Below are 17,950 nucleotides of genomic sequence, written 5' to 3'. Positions count from 1 at the left end.
TGAGCCCAAGAGTTGGAGGTTGCTGTGAGCAGTGAAGCCATGGCACTCTACCCAGGGGGACAGCTTGAGGCTCTGTCTCAAAAAAGAAAAAAAAAGAAAACTATTAACTTTTTATATTTGATCCACTACTTTCCACCGTCTTGAGTTCTGTTTAAATCTGATTTTTGTTATCTGTCATTGAACCTCTTAGTTTATGTTATAAACATTTTGAAACATGTATATTCTGTAGCTTCTTCTAAGTCATTGTGAAACATGTTTACCAAGAAAGGGCCAAAGATCAACCCTGTGGAATGCCACTGGAGAACGCCACTCAGATGATTGCTAAATCAGCTACGGTATTTTAGTTAGTTAACTCATCTTAGTTGTATTATCAGCCACTCTACATTTCTCCATTTTATCCATCAGGACAGCATGAGAGCCATTATCAAGTTTGGATGTGCACACTTTATCTTGTCAAAAAAGGAAATCTGATCAATTTATGATTTTTTGCTGGTTGTTTTTCATATGGATTTTGTAAGATGGAGGGTGTTTTATCAAGGAAGACTACTCAATAGTAGCCTGTCATCTTACTTAGATTAGTTTTGGTGGCTCACACTACAATCCTAGCACTCTGGGAGGCCAAGTTGGGAAGCTCTTTGAGCTCAGGAGTTCCAGACCATCCTGAGCAAGAGCGAGAGACTCTGTCTCTTCTAAAAATAGAAAAATTAGCTGAGTGTTGTGACAGGCACCTATAGACCCAGCTACTTGGAAGACCAAGCAGGAGGATTGGTTGAGCCCAGGAGTTTGGCTGATGCCACGGTACTCTAACCTGGGCAATAGAGTGAGACTCTGTCTCATAAGTATAAATAAATAAACAAACAATATCTTTAAAAAATCTCAATTAGTTTTATGTTACCACACTTTGTTCATAGGTTGAACTTCTTCCTCTTTCTCTTTCTGGAACTCTTGTGACTTTGTAAGCTCAAATTCCCCTTGTTTTTATGTTGTTTATAGCTAATGGTTGAGTGCTCTGTATCTATGCTAAGCTACAGGCAGTCCCTGAGTTGCAAGCATCCACCTGATACATGACTTGCACTTACTAACAGAGTGATAGGTAAATTTAAGTGTTTCAACGTACATACAACTTCAACTTAAGTTGAAATACCTATCTCATTCATAACTCAGTATTCATTTGGGTTAATTTCATTGTTTTCTTCTTTTTCTTTTCTTTCTTTCTTTCTTTCTTTTCTTTCTTTCTTTCTTTTTTGAGACAGAGTCTCAAGCTCTCACCCTGGGTAGAGTGCTGTGGCAACCTCAGACTCTTAGGCTTAAGTGATTCTCTTGCCTCACCATCCCAAGTAGCTGGGACTACAGGTACCTGCCACAACGCCTAGCTATTTTTTGTTGTTGTTTTTGCAGTCATCATTGTTGTTTTAGCAGGCCTGGGCTGGGTTCAAACCTGCCAGCTCCGATATATGTGGCCAGCACCCTTACCTACTGAGGTATGGGCACAGCCCATGTTTTCTTGTTTTTCATTTGAAGAAATCGCAGCTACATCCTCCTTGAAGTTTTTCACAGACTTCTCAGCCTATAATTTCTCTCCCTTCTTTGAACTGAGCAATTTTTTTTTTTTTTTTTTTAGAATGAGTCTCTTTGTTGCCCTCAGTAGAGTACGGCATCACAGCTCACAGCAACCTCCAACTCCTGGACTTAGGCGATTCTCCTGCCTCAGCCTCCTGAGTAGCTGGGACCACACCTGGCTATTTTTTTTGTTGCAATTTGGCTGAGGCTGGGTTTGAACCCACCACCCTCAGTAAATGGGGCCAGCGCCCTACTCATTGAGCCACAGGTGCTGCCTGAACAATTGTTTTTAATACTCTCCAGACGTTTATTTTATATTACCTTACTTAATTTCTCTTTCTGCATGTTTTGTTTTTTTCTCCTTGATTGACTGTAAGTTTCTACAGGGCTCGACTATCTCTTACTCTAGATTGTAGTACTTTGTAAATTCTATGAACTTTTTGTTCACTGTTTTATGCACGATGATTAGATAGGGTAATGAAATCAAGATGGAGATACTCATTGAGGACAGTTACCACTCTGCCCATAAACTAGGTGGTGCAGCCAAAAATAAAAGAGCCAAATGAGCTCACTCTCCCATGTGTAACCAGACTACTAGAAAGAGAACCTGTCCTGGCATATTTAACATCAGGGGGCCTTAGAGGTCTTGGTCAACTGTGTTCCTCCAATCCTTTGTCTTAGACAGCTCTTTGTTTCCATATCTTTTGACCCTGTTGCATCTCTTTTATTTTCAAAATATATAAATAATTTTGAAATTATATAAATAATATATATGTGCATAGTAAACATCCAGATAGCACATAATAGAATAAATAGAGAAGTAATCTGCCCTTTCATACATTCATCCTCAATCCTAGGCATCCTAATCCTACAATATAACCACTTACATATCCTCTTAGGAGTATTTTGTGTATATTCTAATGGGCACAATAGTCTTTTTTTTTTTTTGAGACAGAGCCGCAAGCTGTCACAGAGGCATCACAGCTCACAGCAACCTCCAACTCCTGGGCTCAAGCGAGTCTCCTGCCTCCGCTTCCCAAGTAGCTGGGAACACAGGCGCCCGCCACAATGCTTGGCTGGTTTTTTTTTTGGTTGCAGCTGTCATTGTTGTTTGGCAGGCCGGGCTGGATTCAAACCTGCCACCTTAGGTGTATGTGGCTGGCGCCTTAGCCACTTGAGCTGCAGGTGCCAAGCCTGCACAATAGTCTTTTTAAACAAAAGGCACAATTCTTTATCTGGATTTTGTCTTTAAATAACATTATTTTTGAGATTTTTTTGTCTAAGCACATAGAAACCTATCTCATTGTATTTTTTATGCATAAATACATGTATCACATGTATGTTTGATATTTGTCTAAAAAGAGATAGGGAAGGCCAGGATCAGTGGCTCACGCCTGTAATCCCAGCACTTGGAAGGCCAAGGCAGTGAATTGCCTGAGCTCATAGGTTTGAGACGATCCTGAGCCAGAGAGCTCGTCTCTAAAAATAGCTGGGCATTGTGGCAGGCGCCTGTAGTCCCAGCTACTTGGGAGGCTGAAGCAACAGAATCACTTAAGCCCAAGAGTTTGAGGTTGCTATGAGCTATGATGCCCTGGAACTCTACCAAGAGTGAGAAAGACTCTTCCTCAAAAAAAAAGAAAATTGCCAAGCCAGGCATTTATATTCATGATAGGAAGACAAAACAGATACTTAAGACTTAAGTATGTCACAAGGTCAATCTTTATCTGTTCCTCCCTTTGTAAAGCCTTAATATACTCTGAAACATTCTTATCTTACCCAAATGCATAATTAGCGCATGTTTTTTTGTGTGTGCCAAAAGAGGACAGTGTGTATCTTGTAAGTAACTTTACCATCTATGTTAGTATCATCTGGTTTGTAATTAAATTTATTATCCTTAGGAGATTAACACAGAGGAGTATAGACTAGAGTCTCAAATGGTCAAAATCAACTTTACAGATATGCAACTTTTACATGTTGGGTACTTTTAAAAGTAAAAAATAATTTTGAAATGAGAATTTACAACTCTGGTTTTACTCTGACTCTCTCTCTTTCCCTGCCTCAATTTAATAAAATAGTATTTAGTTAGAAAAAAAAGAAAAAAATAATTCTGATTGCTCATATTTTCTAGCATGGCCTGCCAGATTTAATTTTTTTGAAAGTGACAGTTGGCAGCCAGTGTAGAAGATAGAAAACTATAAATTTTTAAAAGGCTTGCTTTTGGTAGACATTTTCACGTAGCTTAATGTTTTTTTCTTAAAGGCATGGTGGAGTTAGTTCCTGCTTCAGATACCCTCAGGAAAATCCAAGTGGAATATGGTGTGACAGGATCCTTTAAAGATAAACCACTTGCAGAGTGGCTGAGGAAGTACAATCCCTCTGAAGAAGAATATGAAAAGGTAATTAGTGAGTCTCTTTATTCTAAGTAACTGTCAAAAATGCAGTACCCGGCGCCTGTGGCTCAAACGGCTAAGGCGCCAGCCACATACACCTAAGGTGGCGGGTTCGAATCCCCAGCCCGGGCCCGCCAAACAACAATGATGGCTGCAACCAAAAAACAGCCGGGCGTTGTGGCAGGTGCCTGTGGTCCCAGCTACTTGGGAGGCTGAGGCAGGAGACTCGCTTGAGCCCAGGAGTTGGAGATTGCTGTGAGCAGTGAAGCCATAGCACTCTACCCAGGGGGACAGCTTGAGGCTCTGTCTCAAAAAAAAAAAAAAACAATTATGTGATCTTAGGCAAATAACATCTCTATGTTTCAGTTTCTCTCATCTGTAAAGTGGTGGTAATAATAGCACCTCAGTCGTTCATTTGTTATGAGACTCTAAATGAGTTAAGGTATATGGGGGGAGAGGGAGAGAGAGAGAGTACTTGGTTTATGGTAAGTACTGTGTCAGCATTGCTGTTATCATGGGTAATGATTTCTGGGGAATTCTGGGATAGAATTAACCACATGGACAAGTAGAGCCATAAACGTACTGCTCAGAAATATTGTATTTTGAAAATAAACCAAATATACATGTATTAGATAAAAATCCTCATTGCATTCATCTTGCTGTATCATTGTGTATGATACCATATTAGTAAGTTAGTAATCCCTAGCATGGGCAGGACACAGTCACAGAATTGAGGTGGAGGTACTCATTAAGGAACAGTGTTGCTGTGAGCTATAAACCAGGTAGTGCAACCAAAAGTAAAAAAACCAAATGACTTCACTCTGCCATGTGGAAGCAGACTACTAGAGTTAGAACCTGGCCCTGCATACTTTTCTATGGTGTACGCAGGAGGCCATGTGAAAATGAAAGGCCTCTAGCCTTGAAAACTTACAGGGAGTCAGGAAATGGAAAATGATACACATTAGTTGTGTTATTGGATATTTTATGATATTTTCTTTACACACGTCCTCCCTACAGGCAGAGAAAAACACCCGCCAAATATTCTTCTATCTGTATTAATTTTTGTCCCAATAATGTCACCTGTGGTAAGCAGCAGAGTGTGAGGAACAGGATTCCACAAACAAGATGCTTAAATGCTGTTCAAAGGCAGTATGTAGCCTAAGAAGGGACTAGGGATCCCCCTGCCTTTGGTAAGACAAAAACTAGAAAAAGGTCAGCAACCGCTTTAAAAGGATGGTTTTATATTGAAATATGGAAAAACTGGCTTTTATTACTATATCCTAATTTATATGCTATTGAGAGAGTGGATTACAATAGTGTTTTTTAAAGAGTGATGAATTACTTTAATTTTTATAAACCCTGCCTCCTTTAAAAATATTTTTTTTCGTAAAATAATTTTGTATCTTTTCTAACAGGCTTCAGAGAATTTTATCTATTCTTGTGCTGGATGCTGTGTGGCCACCTATGTTTTAGGCATCTGTGATCGACACAATGACAATATAATGCTTCGAAGCACAGGACACATGTTTCACATTGACTTTGGAAAGTTTTTGGGGCATGCTCAGATGTTTGGTAGCTTTAAAAGGTACTAATCTTGTTATTATTGCTATTGTTAAGTGGAAAGGGCACTTTTCGTTTGACAAGTTAATGTCCCAAACCTTGCCTTTTTCTTGCCTTTTTTTTTTTTTTGGTCTGTGGCTCCCTTTGAGCATAACTGGGGAGGAAAAAGGCCTGAAGAAATGACCTTACCACATAGTAGAAAAGAATGTGTGTGTGTAAACTTTGTTGAAAAGAATTAAGGTATATTCTATTTTATCAAGTTAGCAGTAACTACTAGAAATGGTTCAGTTTGTGTAATAGCAATGAGTACAGGTTTTTGTATGTTTGTTTCCTACTGTTTGGTCTCTTTTTTGGGTGTGGAATTTTTTCACCTTGGAAAAAATTTCATATATAAATTCAATCTAGATAATGAGATGATTATGTGATAGCTTTCTTGAAAATGTAAATGTTTAAAGAATTATTGAAATTCAAAGTGCCTGTTATAAAGTTTCCTCAGAAATTGCTATAGCCCAGAGAGCTTAGTCCGATAACTGTGTAATAGCAGTAGCACTATTTGAATATCTTTTGTAAATAATACTTTGCACTTTTATTGTAAATAGGGATCGGGCTCCTTTTGTGCTGACCTCTGATATGGCATATGTCATTAATGGGGGTGAAAAGCCCACCATTCGTTTCCAGTTGTTTGTGGACCTCTGCTGTCAGGCCTACAACTTGATAAGAAAGCAAACAAACCTCTTTCTTAACCTCCTTTCACTGGTAACTGTTCTTTATATGCGTTTAATTAGCTTTACATTAATGCATCTGTGTTTCAGTACTTAAAAAGGATATTTTTGGAATAAAATTTTTGCTGTAGTCATAAATGTCAGATAATAAATTATTACTGAAATAATTTTAAGTTACTGCTCTTTGAAATAAGCCAGACACAGGAATACTTACTATCTGACTCAACTTATATAAAATATAAAAAATAAGCCAGTAGTGTGGCTACCCTGGGGGTGGGGAATAGCAGTTAAGTGAAACTCAAGAGGGACCTCTGGGATGCTGATGACCTAATTGACCTAATTGACCTGGGATGCTGATGACCTAATTGACCTAATTGACATTCTTTAAGCTATACACTAAAGTTTTCTGGATATATGTCACACATAGGTAAAAAGTAAAACACAAAATCAAAAAAACCCAGTATGATTATTGTGATTGAAATTGACGTGGTAATGAAAACAGAGGCCTAGACAGTAGGAGGTCTGGCTTTTACTGCTTTATTCCATAACTGGCTTTGTGACTTCCAACAAATCACTTGACTTCCTTGGCCTTGATTTTCTCATTACTTAGGTAAACTCCTCAAAACTGTGATTGTTTTTGGTTGCTTTAGTTCTGATTACTTAACTAGCCAGCAGGAAGGGGTGGGGAACAGATTTTAAAAAAACATAACCCACAAAACATTTTCTTTTTCTCCTACAGATGATTCCTTCAGGGTTACCGGAACTTACAAGTATTCAGGATTTGAAGTATGTTAGAGATGCACTTCAACCCCAAACTACAGATGCAGAAGCTACCATTTTCTTTACTAGGTAAGGCATAGTTAAGTACTTGGAGAAGTCACATACAATTTGGTTTTGGTTTGTTTTACCTTTGTGTAAACAAATTCTACACATCAAAATTCTGATTTAAAGGAAGAAAAGTGTGATTCAGAATATTAGCAAATAGTAGGTTGTCAAACATTTACTGAAAAAAATATAATTTTCACTAACACTTTAAACATTACCTTTATTTCCCAAAAGATCTGTGATCTCAGGTTTATTTACTATATGATTTCAGTGATAAGAACTTGTGAACTGTTTCTGAGAAACATGTTTTCTACAGTTCCATATTATCTCTTTACTGTTTTTTTCTAAAATGATATCTGTAGTGATCTGTTTTTCTGTTTTTAGTAATTGTTATTTTGCCATAACAATTTTCATGAATACCTAAGTGCTTAAAACAGCAAACTCTAGGCACTGCTACAGTAAATTGTTATGACATAGTACTTCATATCCCTGTACCAATGACTGGCATTTGAATTTGTTGCTGCTTTAAAAACATCTTCCTGATAAATATGCTCTAAGGGTCTGATGATCTCGTTGGTCACTGACCACTGCTGCCACCTCATCATAACACCACAGCAGGGAGGGAGGCAAGACCTCCTGTTCTTTTCTCTCCTTTTTCTCTTGCCTTCTTCCTCTCAGTGGAGAAGAGGTATAAAACACTGGACCGGACTTCCCTAGTCTCAAGAGTCTGGGCTGAAATGAATTGAAGGAAGCTGACTTTTGTATAGCCTTCCAAACTAATCCTGACAATTTAGGTATTGATGGGTTTTCTTTTGTTTTGTTTTTTAAAAGATTCATTGGCTCCCCTGGGCAAAACTACAAAGCAGGCATACAGTTTATTCATTGGCCTGCTTGGGCTTTCATAACAAAATACTATATACACTGGGCGGCTTAAACAACAGAAATTTATTTTCTCACAGTTGTGGAGGCTCGGAAGTCCAATATCAGGGTGCCATCCAGTCAGGTTCCTGGGGAGGGCTCCCTTTCTAGATCACAGATGTGATCTACCTTCTCCCTGTGTCCTCATCTGGGGGAAAGAGAGACTGGGCTGTCTCATCTCTTCTTATAAGGATGCCCCTATTGGATCAGAGCTGTACTGTTTATGACCTCCTCTAACCTTAATGACCTGCATAGAGGCCCTACTCCAAACCCACTTTGGGGATTGGGGCTTCAGAATATTAATTGGAGGGAACACACTCAGTCCTTCCTGAGGCAGAAGCCTATAGTTGAGGCTCTCTTACTTCTCTCTTGAATCTCCTTTGTCCTTCTGGCTTCCTTAACCCTGTTTGTGTGACTTTTTGTTTCCTGGGCTTGCTTAAAATTCTGTCTAGGCCTACCTTCCAAACTACCCATCCTATCAAAACTTTTTCCCCACCTGAGTGGGGATTTATGATTACCTGAAGGAGTCTGACACCAACTTCTACTATTCTACTATTTGACAGAAGAGAATTTTTTAAAATTTGGATTACTTTGAATGATTTCTTTCATACCTGTTAAGTTGTCACTTTTCCCTTTACTATAAGGGAATAGAATAATCTTTCTAGCATTATACCAATTACCTTCTACCCTAATAGCTCTTTAATTAGTCTTGCACCCCACAGGGCTAAAGAAAACCAAGCATTATTTCTTTCTTAGGCTGAATTTTTTTGTTGGGGTGAGTTGTATTTTAAGTCTTTGGCTTATAGAACAAAGGGAATCCTTGGTAAAGTGAGAATCTGCTTAATATTTTAAAAGGAGTGAAAGTGCTTTTCATCTTTTACTATGTTGAAAGAATTTGCCATGTATTCTCATTAACATTTACTATTAACAGGTTTTCTGATTATTTTGTAGGCTGATTGAGTCAAGTTTGGGAAGCATTGCCACAAAGTTTAACTTCTTCATTCACAACCTTGCTCAGCTTCGTTTTTCTGGTCTTCCTTCTAATGATGAGCCCATCCTTTCATTTTCACCCAAAACATACTCCTTTAGACAAGATGGTCGAATCAAGGAAGTCTCTGTTTTCACATATCATAAGAAATATAACCCAGATAAACATTATGTAAGTTTGATTTCAATATTTGTAGACAATCATGTGTACGTTTTTGCTGACTCGGCTAAAGTTCTAAGCAGTTGTTGTTCTATTTTATGTTTAATTTCTTCTTTGGATGTTCCAGCAAAAAGCAAATGTACTCAAAGCATCTCTAACTGTGTGTGTGTGTGTGGAGGGGGGTGGGGGGTTTCTTGCTAGTCTGGAAAAATTGAGGACCGTGTCATACTGTACCTTTTAGAGAAAAGGCTAAAGGATGGTGCTATTCTGCTTTTCTCATTCCTTTATGTTCAATTTTTTCTTAATTTCAAAGATAAAACTTACTCCTTATAATAAATTCCACCAACACAGAAGTATACAAAGTGAAAAGTCCAAGTTCCTATGTTACTGTCTCATATAAAAACTTGCAGTTTGGTTTTGAACAAAACCAAGATCTTCAGTATACTCCCCCCCCAAGATTATAAAATTATCCTCTTTCTTGCTGTTATTTTTCATCCTTATGCTAATATTTTTGTTAGATAATACTTTCCAGCACTGTCAGCTTTTAAATTTTTTGACAAATTGATAGTTTTTAGAAAGCTATTTCACTATTTTAATTTTTACCTATTTGTTAGTGAATTTTAATACCTTTTTATATGTTTATTTTTATTTTTTTGCAGGTTTTTTTTTTGGTCAGGGCCAGGTTTGAACCCACCACCTCTGGTATATGGGGCTGGCACCGTACTCCTTTGAGCCACAGCCGCCACCCCATGTTTATTATTTTATCCTCACATCATTTTATTGAATAGTCTATTCTTTCCCCCCAATTGATAATAACACCATTAAATATACAAAATTTATATAACTGTTCCTGAATTTCTTTCTTTCTTTTTTTTAGACAGAGTCTCACTGTCTCACCTGTGGTAGGGTGCCATGATGTCACAGCTCACAGCAACCTCAAACTCTTGGACTTAAGTGATTCTCTTGCCTCAGCCTCCCAAGTAGCTGGGTCTACAGGCACTGACCACAACACCCAGCTATTTTTTTTTTTTTTTTATTGTTGCAGTTGTTTAGCTGGCCCGGGCTGGGTTCAAACCCACCACCCTCAGTGTATGTGGCTGGTGCCATAACCACTGTGCTATGGGTACCAAGCCTCCTGAATTTATTTTATTGGTCTTCTATACCAATATCTGGCCTTTTCTCTACCAGTATTCTTTAAAGTATTATAACTTTATAATAGTTTAAATATCCAAGCAAGTTTTCCTTTACCTCCATAAACTTTTTGCTTTTGTTCCTATTGACTTTCTTAAATGAACTTTTGTATTAACATTTTCATTGGAATTGCATTAAATTTGTAGATTTGGAAATTACATTATTTAATCCTGGAAATAAAATGGCTTTCACTTTCAATTTATAGTTGGTTTATCTTTAAGAGGTTTTGATCCCCTCTTAGAATGTAGTTAGATATGCTGTAAATACAAGTACTTTTATTTTGCTGTTTTCTATTGACATATATTCTTAGCAAGTTACATACAACGATCAAACTATAAATTACTTTTCTGTCAGGAAAGAAGGTTTTATTATAAGTTTGATGTGTTTGGGCTGTGATTTCTTTTCAGATTTATGTAGTCCGAATTTTGAGGGAAGGACAACTTGAACCATCATTTGTTTTCCGGACATTTGATGAATTTCAGGAACTTCATAATAAGCTCAGTATTATTTTTCCACTGTGGAAGTTACCAGGGTACGTTCTCATCCTTGTACGTTAATCCTTTTTTTAAGAAACAGTTTGCTATCAATGTAGGTGAAAAGCTTTCTATGGACACATCTGGGTTATTTCCCTTTGCATCACATGAGTTTAATACCAAACTAGATATACATAAGAACTGTAAGTTTTGTTGAATGAATAAACAATGATATGAAACAAGGATAATGAAATTAAGATACATGATTTTCCAGAATTCTAATTCATTTGAAGCTTTTGACTTTGCCATTTCTACCACAGTCCATAGTACGCAACCAAGGTGATAATTTAGAATCTTGGTTAAAGGAGTCAGATTCTTCCAGACTGAGCAACATACATAGTGTTTTACATAAAACAGAAAAATAAGCGAGATGTGGTAGTGCATGTCTATAGTCTAAGCTACTCAGGAGCTTGAGGCAGGAGGATCACTGGAGCCTAGGAGTTTGAGGCTGCAGGGAACTATGATGACACCACTGCACTCTAGCTCAGGCAACAGAGTGAGACTATCTTTTTTTTTTTTTTTTTTTTTGAGACAGAGCCTCAAGCTGTCCCCCTGGGTAGAGTGCCGTGGCATTACAGCTCACAGCAACCTCCAACTCCTGGGCTCAAGCGAGTCTCCTGCCTCAGCCTCCCAAGTAGCTGGGACCACAGGCGCCCGCCACAACGCCCGGCTATTTTTTGGTTGCAGCCGTCATTGTTGTTTGGCGGGTCTGGGCTGGGGATTCGAACCCACCACCTTAGGTGTACGTGGCTGGCACCTTAGCCAGTTGAGCTATAGGCGCCGAGCCGAGTGAGACTATCTTTAAAAAAAAAAAAAAAAAAAGTCAAATTCTAAATCAATATAGAAGTAATCCACTATGGGCCATACTAAGCCAAACATTGGGCCTGTTAATTAAAATCTTAGTGCTTAGTTTTATTACATGTATCTGATATCCTTTGGAAATTCTCAGGGGTTTGTTTTTGCTTATTTTTTATGTAAATGAGAACCCTCAGACTGTGTCTTTTTCCTCCTTAAGCTCCCAAAAGAAGAGAATGATCAACATGGCAAATGGCAGTTGCAGCAAAGCAACACCAAGGAGCCAGCTTCACACCTCTAGCTCCTGTTTTAATGTAGCTTAATGACCAGATTTCTTGTGTCAAGTTGTTCATATTCTTACCAGATTAGATTTCAAAAGTAAGAAGAAAGCAAAGTGGATATTAGAGTTTGTTTCCATATGCAGTCTCATCTTTCCCGCTGCCGCCAAAATACCTGGAATTGAGATTATCCTTTTAGTACCTTATTTAGGCCCTTTATTTTTATTGGTGGATTTTACTGGTATCTACGATAGCTATGACTGAACAAGTAAAGTAATGATTCTTTTAGAAATCAGATCTGGATGAAATATTTGTGAATGGTTAAAAAATTTGAGAAGAAATAGTAGAAAATAAGTAATAAATACAGCAAGTTAGCAAAACGTGCCTTTTCTATGAAGGCTCATAAAAGGATAAGGGTAATTGAACTGTTTCATCTCTAGTACTTGGAAGAGAAATCCTAAAAAGTTATAATAGATTAAATCCCGCTTTAAGTATATAAGTATTTAAGTATATTTCTAAGTAAATGTTGTACTTGGTTACTTAAATCCCATTTGTTTTTGTTTTTCTTTTTTAGCTTTCCTAATAGGATGGTTCTAGGAAGAACACACATCAAAGATGTAGCAGCCAAAAGAAAAATTGAGTTAAACAGTTATTTACAAAGTTTGATGAGTGCTTCAACAGATGTAGCAGAGGTGACCTTCCTAAATGAGAAGCATTAATTTACAACATCTTTTATTCTATATAATCTTTAAGCTAATGAATCTTTTTTCTCTTGAATCTTAGTGTGACCTTGTTTGTACTTTTTTTCACCCTTTACTTCGTGATGAGAAAGCTGAAGGAATAGCTAGGTCTGCAGGTGAGATGTTTTTATTGTTGCTGTTGGTAACTTACGACCTGCAAGTCTGTCACTTTTCAATGAATGTGGCAGAGAGTGGGCATACTGGCTGTAGTCTGTGAGGATGGGAGGAGGGTATTCTTTCTAAGCTGGTCTATTTCTGGATAAAAATAACTTTCCTAATAGAGTATGATTACCAAAGAAGTGTAAACCAGTGGCCTTACCAGGTTCTTTACTCTTCTTTCCCTCCTCTTTGCCCCCACTACATGTGATGATCTTGGAAGTAAAGCAAAATTCTTTTATTGCAGCTTGGGCCACTATAAGCTGGATATAATAAAGATGAAAATATCTATCTTTTCAGATGCAGGTCCCTTCAGTCCTACTCCAGGCCAAATAGGAGGAGCAGTGAAATTATCTGTCTCTTACCGAAATGGTACTCTTTTCATCATGGTGATGCACATCAAAGATCTTGTGAGTGATTACAAATAATGATGATTGTAGAGGAAACTCATATGTTGGTAGGAAGCATTACTGTTAAGGGACTGCTTTTCTTTATAGGTTACTGAAGATGGGGCTGACCCAAATCCCTATGTCAAAACGTACCTACTTCCAGATACTCACAAAACATCCAAACGTAAAACCAAAATTTCACGAAAAACGAGGAATCCAACATTTAATGAAATGGTAAGTTAAAATCATTTCTAGAAGTTTCTTTGGTTAGTTTGAGACTTTAAATTTTAAAACATTTTTAATTTAAAGTTTTTAGGTATCAGTTGTTAAACTATTTGTTATAAAAAAGTAAATCAATAGTATTCTGGTGGTGTAAAATAGCGCTCTCAGTCGTACTCCTTAGGGAAGTATAATTCAGCTGTCCTTACGTGCATGAACCCCTCCTATAATAATATATGTATATTCTCAAAAAGTGGTTGTCCAATCTGTTTTTAAATATTTTCAGGCTATCCAGTTTATCTGAGCAGCTCTACCTCTTAGATTATTTGTAATGTGAAGCTGAAATCTTGACTCTATGGCATCTGTGGAGTCTTGGTTGTATCTCTTAGAGCCACATAGAACTACTTCCATGTGGGAGCAGCTCAGACAAGTGAAGTTCAAATATCCTTCAGAATTATTTTTTTAAAACACCTTTAATACTTTTACCTTCATTCTCCTTTAATTATGTTTTACTCTGTTAATAACCCAATAGAGTGCTCAAAATTAAAAGCAATAAGCAGAGCAGCAGCTGAGCACTGTGACTTTGCTGAGATACCCATGGTCAGCATATAAACTTACCTATTAAAACCTGCTGAAGTCCCCTCGTCCCTCTTATTCAACTATTTCTTTAGGAAAAACATTTTATTTGTGTATGTTAATATTATATTTACATAAAAATGGTTAGCAATTGGTAGCATATAATTCTGAATTTCCATCCATGTTATGAATTTATTAAAACCCATACAAGATCCTTTTACTTTTGTAAAAGCATATACAATTCTTGGTAAAGACCAATTTGTATTAATCTCAAAAAGTTGTATATTGGCTTTTTTCCCCTGAGTTGTCTGGTGCCATCAACAAAATAAAATGTGGTCAGTTTTTGTTTTGTTTGTAGTTATTTTAGCCAAACAATGAGAAGGACTAAATTAAGGAGGTATTTCTCAGAACTGTGATGAGGCTTTCTTAAAAAATAATAATTCTAAGTGTTAAATGTGATATGAGAGTTTAAATCAAAATAGTATTGAGGCAAATCCCACTAGATGTGTCAATAATCAATGTCATTCATTATAATCACTCTTTGGCTAAAATCCTCATGTTTTCACTTAAAATATTCCAAGAAATCAGCTGGGTGTGGTGGCTCATGCCTGTAATCCTACTACTCTGGGAGACTGAGAGGGAGGATCTCTTGAGCTCAGGAGTTCAAGACCAGCCTGAGCAAGAAGGAGACCCTGTATCTACTAAAAATAGGAACAATTAGCTTAGCATTGTAGCGGGCACTTGTAGTCCCAGCTACTTGGGAGACTGAGGCAAGAGGATCACTTGAGCCCAAGAGTTTGAGGTTGCTATGAGCTATGATGCCACAGCATTCTAGCCTAGGCAACAAAGTGAGACTCTCTCTCAAAAAGTAACAATAAATTAATTTATTATTCCAAGAAACCCATCACCAGAAGAGTGTTCATTGTTCTGATAAGTAACTTTTTATTCCTCACCTCCCCACCCCTAAAAAGTTTAATTTGTAATTTACTGTTCCTTTTTTCTTTTGCTATAGCTTGTATACAGTGGATATAGCAAAGAAACTCTCAGACAGAGAGAACTTCAACTAAGTGTACTCAGTGCAGAATCTCTGCGGGAAAATTTTTTCTTGGGTGGAATAACGCTGCCTCTGAAAGATTTCAACTTGAGCAAAGAGACTGTTAAGTGGTATCAGCTGACTGCAGCAACTTACTTGTAAACTAATGAATTCTGAGCTTTGGAAACAAGAACATTTATAAACTTGTGTGCACATGCACACATACAAACTTTGTATAGTATTTTTATACTTGGACAAATATTACAAAGTTAAATTTCAACACATCTGTTGGACCAACAGACACATAACTAACCTTTATGAATTTTTGAAAGCCATTGCTATTTTCAAGTCATTATGCTGTATGCTATAAACCCTAAACTTAATATATATTAAGTCCCGAAAAAGACTTTGAGACAGTACTATATCTGTTCAGGCCCCTATTTTGCATTGTTTCCTGTATAGAGCAACATGTTTGTTTTCTTTTTATGCACCTTTTACAGCCTTTACCACTGTGTATGTTCTCAAACACCAAAGTAAAGGAAAGATGCAGGATATTACCTTAAAATGCAGTTGCTATTCACAGGGCTAAAAAGCAAAGCACAAATAATAGATAGCTATGTTAAGAACTACTAAGTAGTTTATAGAAGTAGGGAAGAAATAATATTGATTTTTATTCATATCTTTTCTGATGTGAAAAAGCCTTTTTTGGAATAAGTGCCAGTCACTGAAGTTGTAAATAATGGTGCCTTAACTTTGTATGCTTCCCTGGCACTTCATTTCTGCTTTTTTCCCTAATTTGATAAATGATTGTAGGTAGTTTTGTGTTACTTTCATCTTACTGAACAAGAAATTATGTACATATACTAATATTTTTCCCACAAAAAGATAATTTTTTCTACTTCTGATGTGTGACTTAATTAAACAATCAAGCCATTTGATTTAAATTTTTGTTGCCCAGTACCTAAACAAGATTTATAATGTAGTTGTCACTAAATTTTATCATTCCATTGTAATTCTCCATTTATTCCCAGGGCTGTGAATTGAGATTTGATCCCTGTACCTCTGTAGCTCTACTCCAACCCCTCATTAACAGGTGAAAATTCTCCCGCCAGGTACCCATTCCTGAGTAGGGCACTCTTACAAGAGGCCTAGGACAAGAATTTTAGGGTTTAGCCTGAATGTTAATATAGACCATTCTGGAAATTTATGTCTTAAATTGTCTTATTAACATTTATTTAATTTAGGTAAATATATATATATGTATATGCACAAAATGAGAACTTCCACAGTTAGAATATAAATTCAGACACTTTTTAAATGGTAATAGAGATTGTACCAATTTGGTTGCTGTGAGAAAACTAACAAAATATGCAATGAGGAGTACCAAGAGAGAAAGGACAATCTCCATTCAGTTGCCTAGAATACAATAGAATTTTTTTGAACTGTGCAAATGCTTAATGTAAATGGTGATACCAGCAGAGCAGAAATAGAAGAGTTAAGAATATATCAGAGGAACAGAGTGGAAGAAAAACTTGAAATTTTTGGTGCCTAACACTAATGGTCCACTTGTAGTTAAACCTGTGAGTATGATAATATGTCTTTTTTAAAATGTTAAAATGTGTTGTCTATTTAATAAGTTAATATGCAGATCAAAACACCACCATTTGCTTTTTCCACATACCTTTAACATTTCCTGAAAGTGTTTGAGTAGCTTTACAATTACAAGTACACTAGAAATTTTCACTTAACCTTTTGAGACTTAAGTCCATTCCATGAGTTGTCACTTAGCCACTGTACAAAACAAAAAAAGTACTGTCTTGGGAAAAGGTCATTGTTGATTGGACTCAACATATACTGCCTTTTTGCAGTCTGTTATAGCAATGTCTTTTAGCACAAATGATAATAGATCTAGAAAATGTGATATCACTTTTTAATAATAAGAAATCTGGATTCATATCTAAAAGTGTATATTATGATTAATACTGTACAGTTAAGTGTTCAGAACAAGTGGTAATGTTTTAATTTAACTCATTTTGTGCCTTTGATCATTAAAACACACGCATATATTTTACAAATAGTTTAATATAAGTTATTTCGTTATGAAACACTAATCTTCAGTCTGTACCAAAAGATAAAAACAAAGATCCTTTTTGCACTATTACTATCAATCAATTTTAAATCAGTTGGAGTCTCAAATTTTTTAAAAAGCTTACATTAAAGTAAATCTGAAAAACAAAAGTTGAAACAAACTGTCCACGACCCTAATTTTTATGTATAATCACAATATTTGTACCAATCTTTAATGACTAAAAGTAATTGTGCTACATGTAAGTCCTGCATCAGAAGAATTCTTTCTTACTTGCCACTGTTTTGGGATTTGAAGATAATAGTTCACTCCAGGAACTTATTATTTTCTCTACCGAGGAACCCAATGTAGAACTTGCACTGATATTTTCATAACTGCCTTTATATAAATCAGTAGGTATCTAAATGTTAAGGCATGTATGATCTTTGATAAAATGTTCCTTTTTTCAAATTATAGTTGTATAAAAGTTTCAGTATCTTGCCTTAAATCGGTTGATTGTTCTTTCTAGGATTCAAATATTAATGGTGTTTAAGAAAACATAAAATTCACTTTGATACTTAGACTTCAGGTCAAAAAGGACTAAAGCCCCACTACCATAATCCATAGATTTACTTACATTTTGTTTGACTACAGTGCAAATATGAATATGGGAATTAGTCTCAGCGATAAGAACCAAAATGCTTTAATTATATTAAGGTAGTGAATAAAGATGTATAATATTTTTTATTAATACCTTGAATATATTCAGTGAATTGAATGTGACTTTATAACTGTACTACAATTGTATTAAAATATTTCTGGAATAAAAAAACTCCACTTATTTTTTTTCCTT

General features: G+C 36.4%; 1 protein-coding gene across 1 annotated transcript in view; it reads left to right on the top strand.

Annotated features, from left to right (window-relative positions):
* Nucleotides 1–17,929, top strand: part of PIK3C2A (phosphatidylinositol-4-phosphate 3-kinase catalytic subunit type 2 alpha) — a 109,611-nt gene extending 91,682 nt beyond the window's left edge. Inside the window, exons 23-33 of the mRNA XM_003781141.3 lie at nt 3,820–3,956; nt 5,366–5,535; nt 6,110–6,266; nt 6,972–7,081; nt 8,927–9,134; nt 10,721–10,845; nt 12,494–12,611; nt 12,703–12,775; nt 13,116–13,225; nt 13,313–13,438; nt 15,012–17,929. Coding sequence (XP_003781189.1) covers nt 3,820–3,956; nt 5,366–5,535; nt 6,110–6,266; nt 6,972–7,081; nt 8,927–9,134; nt 10,721–10,845; nt 12,494–12,611; nt 12,703–12,775; nt 13,116–13,225; nt 13,313–13,438; nt 15,012–15,194 — 1,517 coding nt within the window. The 3' untranslated portion in view covers nt 15,195–17,929. The remainder of the gene's footprint in view (nt 1–3,819; nt 3,957–5,365; nt 5,536–6,109; nt 6,267–6,971; nt 7,082–8,926; nt 9,135–10,720; nt 10,846–12,493; nt 12,612–12,702; nt 12,776–13,115; nt 13,226–13,312; nt 13,439–15,011) is intronic.
* The last annotated feature ends 21 nt before the right edge of the window (nt 17,930–17,950 follow it).

This window comes from Otolemur garnettii, unplaced genomic scaffold (assembly GCF_000181295.1).
Source record: "Otolemur garnettii isolate 467f Iridium unplaced genomic scaffold, OtoGar3 scaffold00001, whole genome shotgun sequence".
Taxonomy (NCBI): domain Eukaryota; kingdom Metazoa; phylum Chordata; class Mammalia; order Primates; family Galagidae; genus Otolemur; species Otolemur garnettii.
The sequence above is the reverse complement of the archived record's forward strand: the minus strand, read 5'-3'. Positions and strand labels throughout refer to the sequence as shown.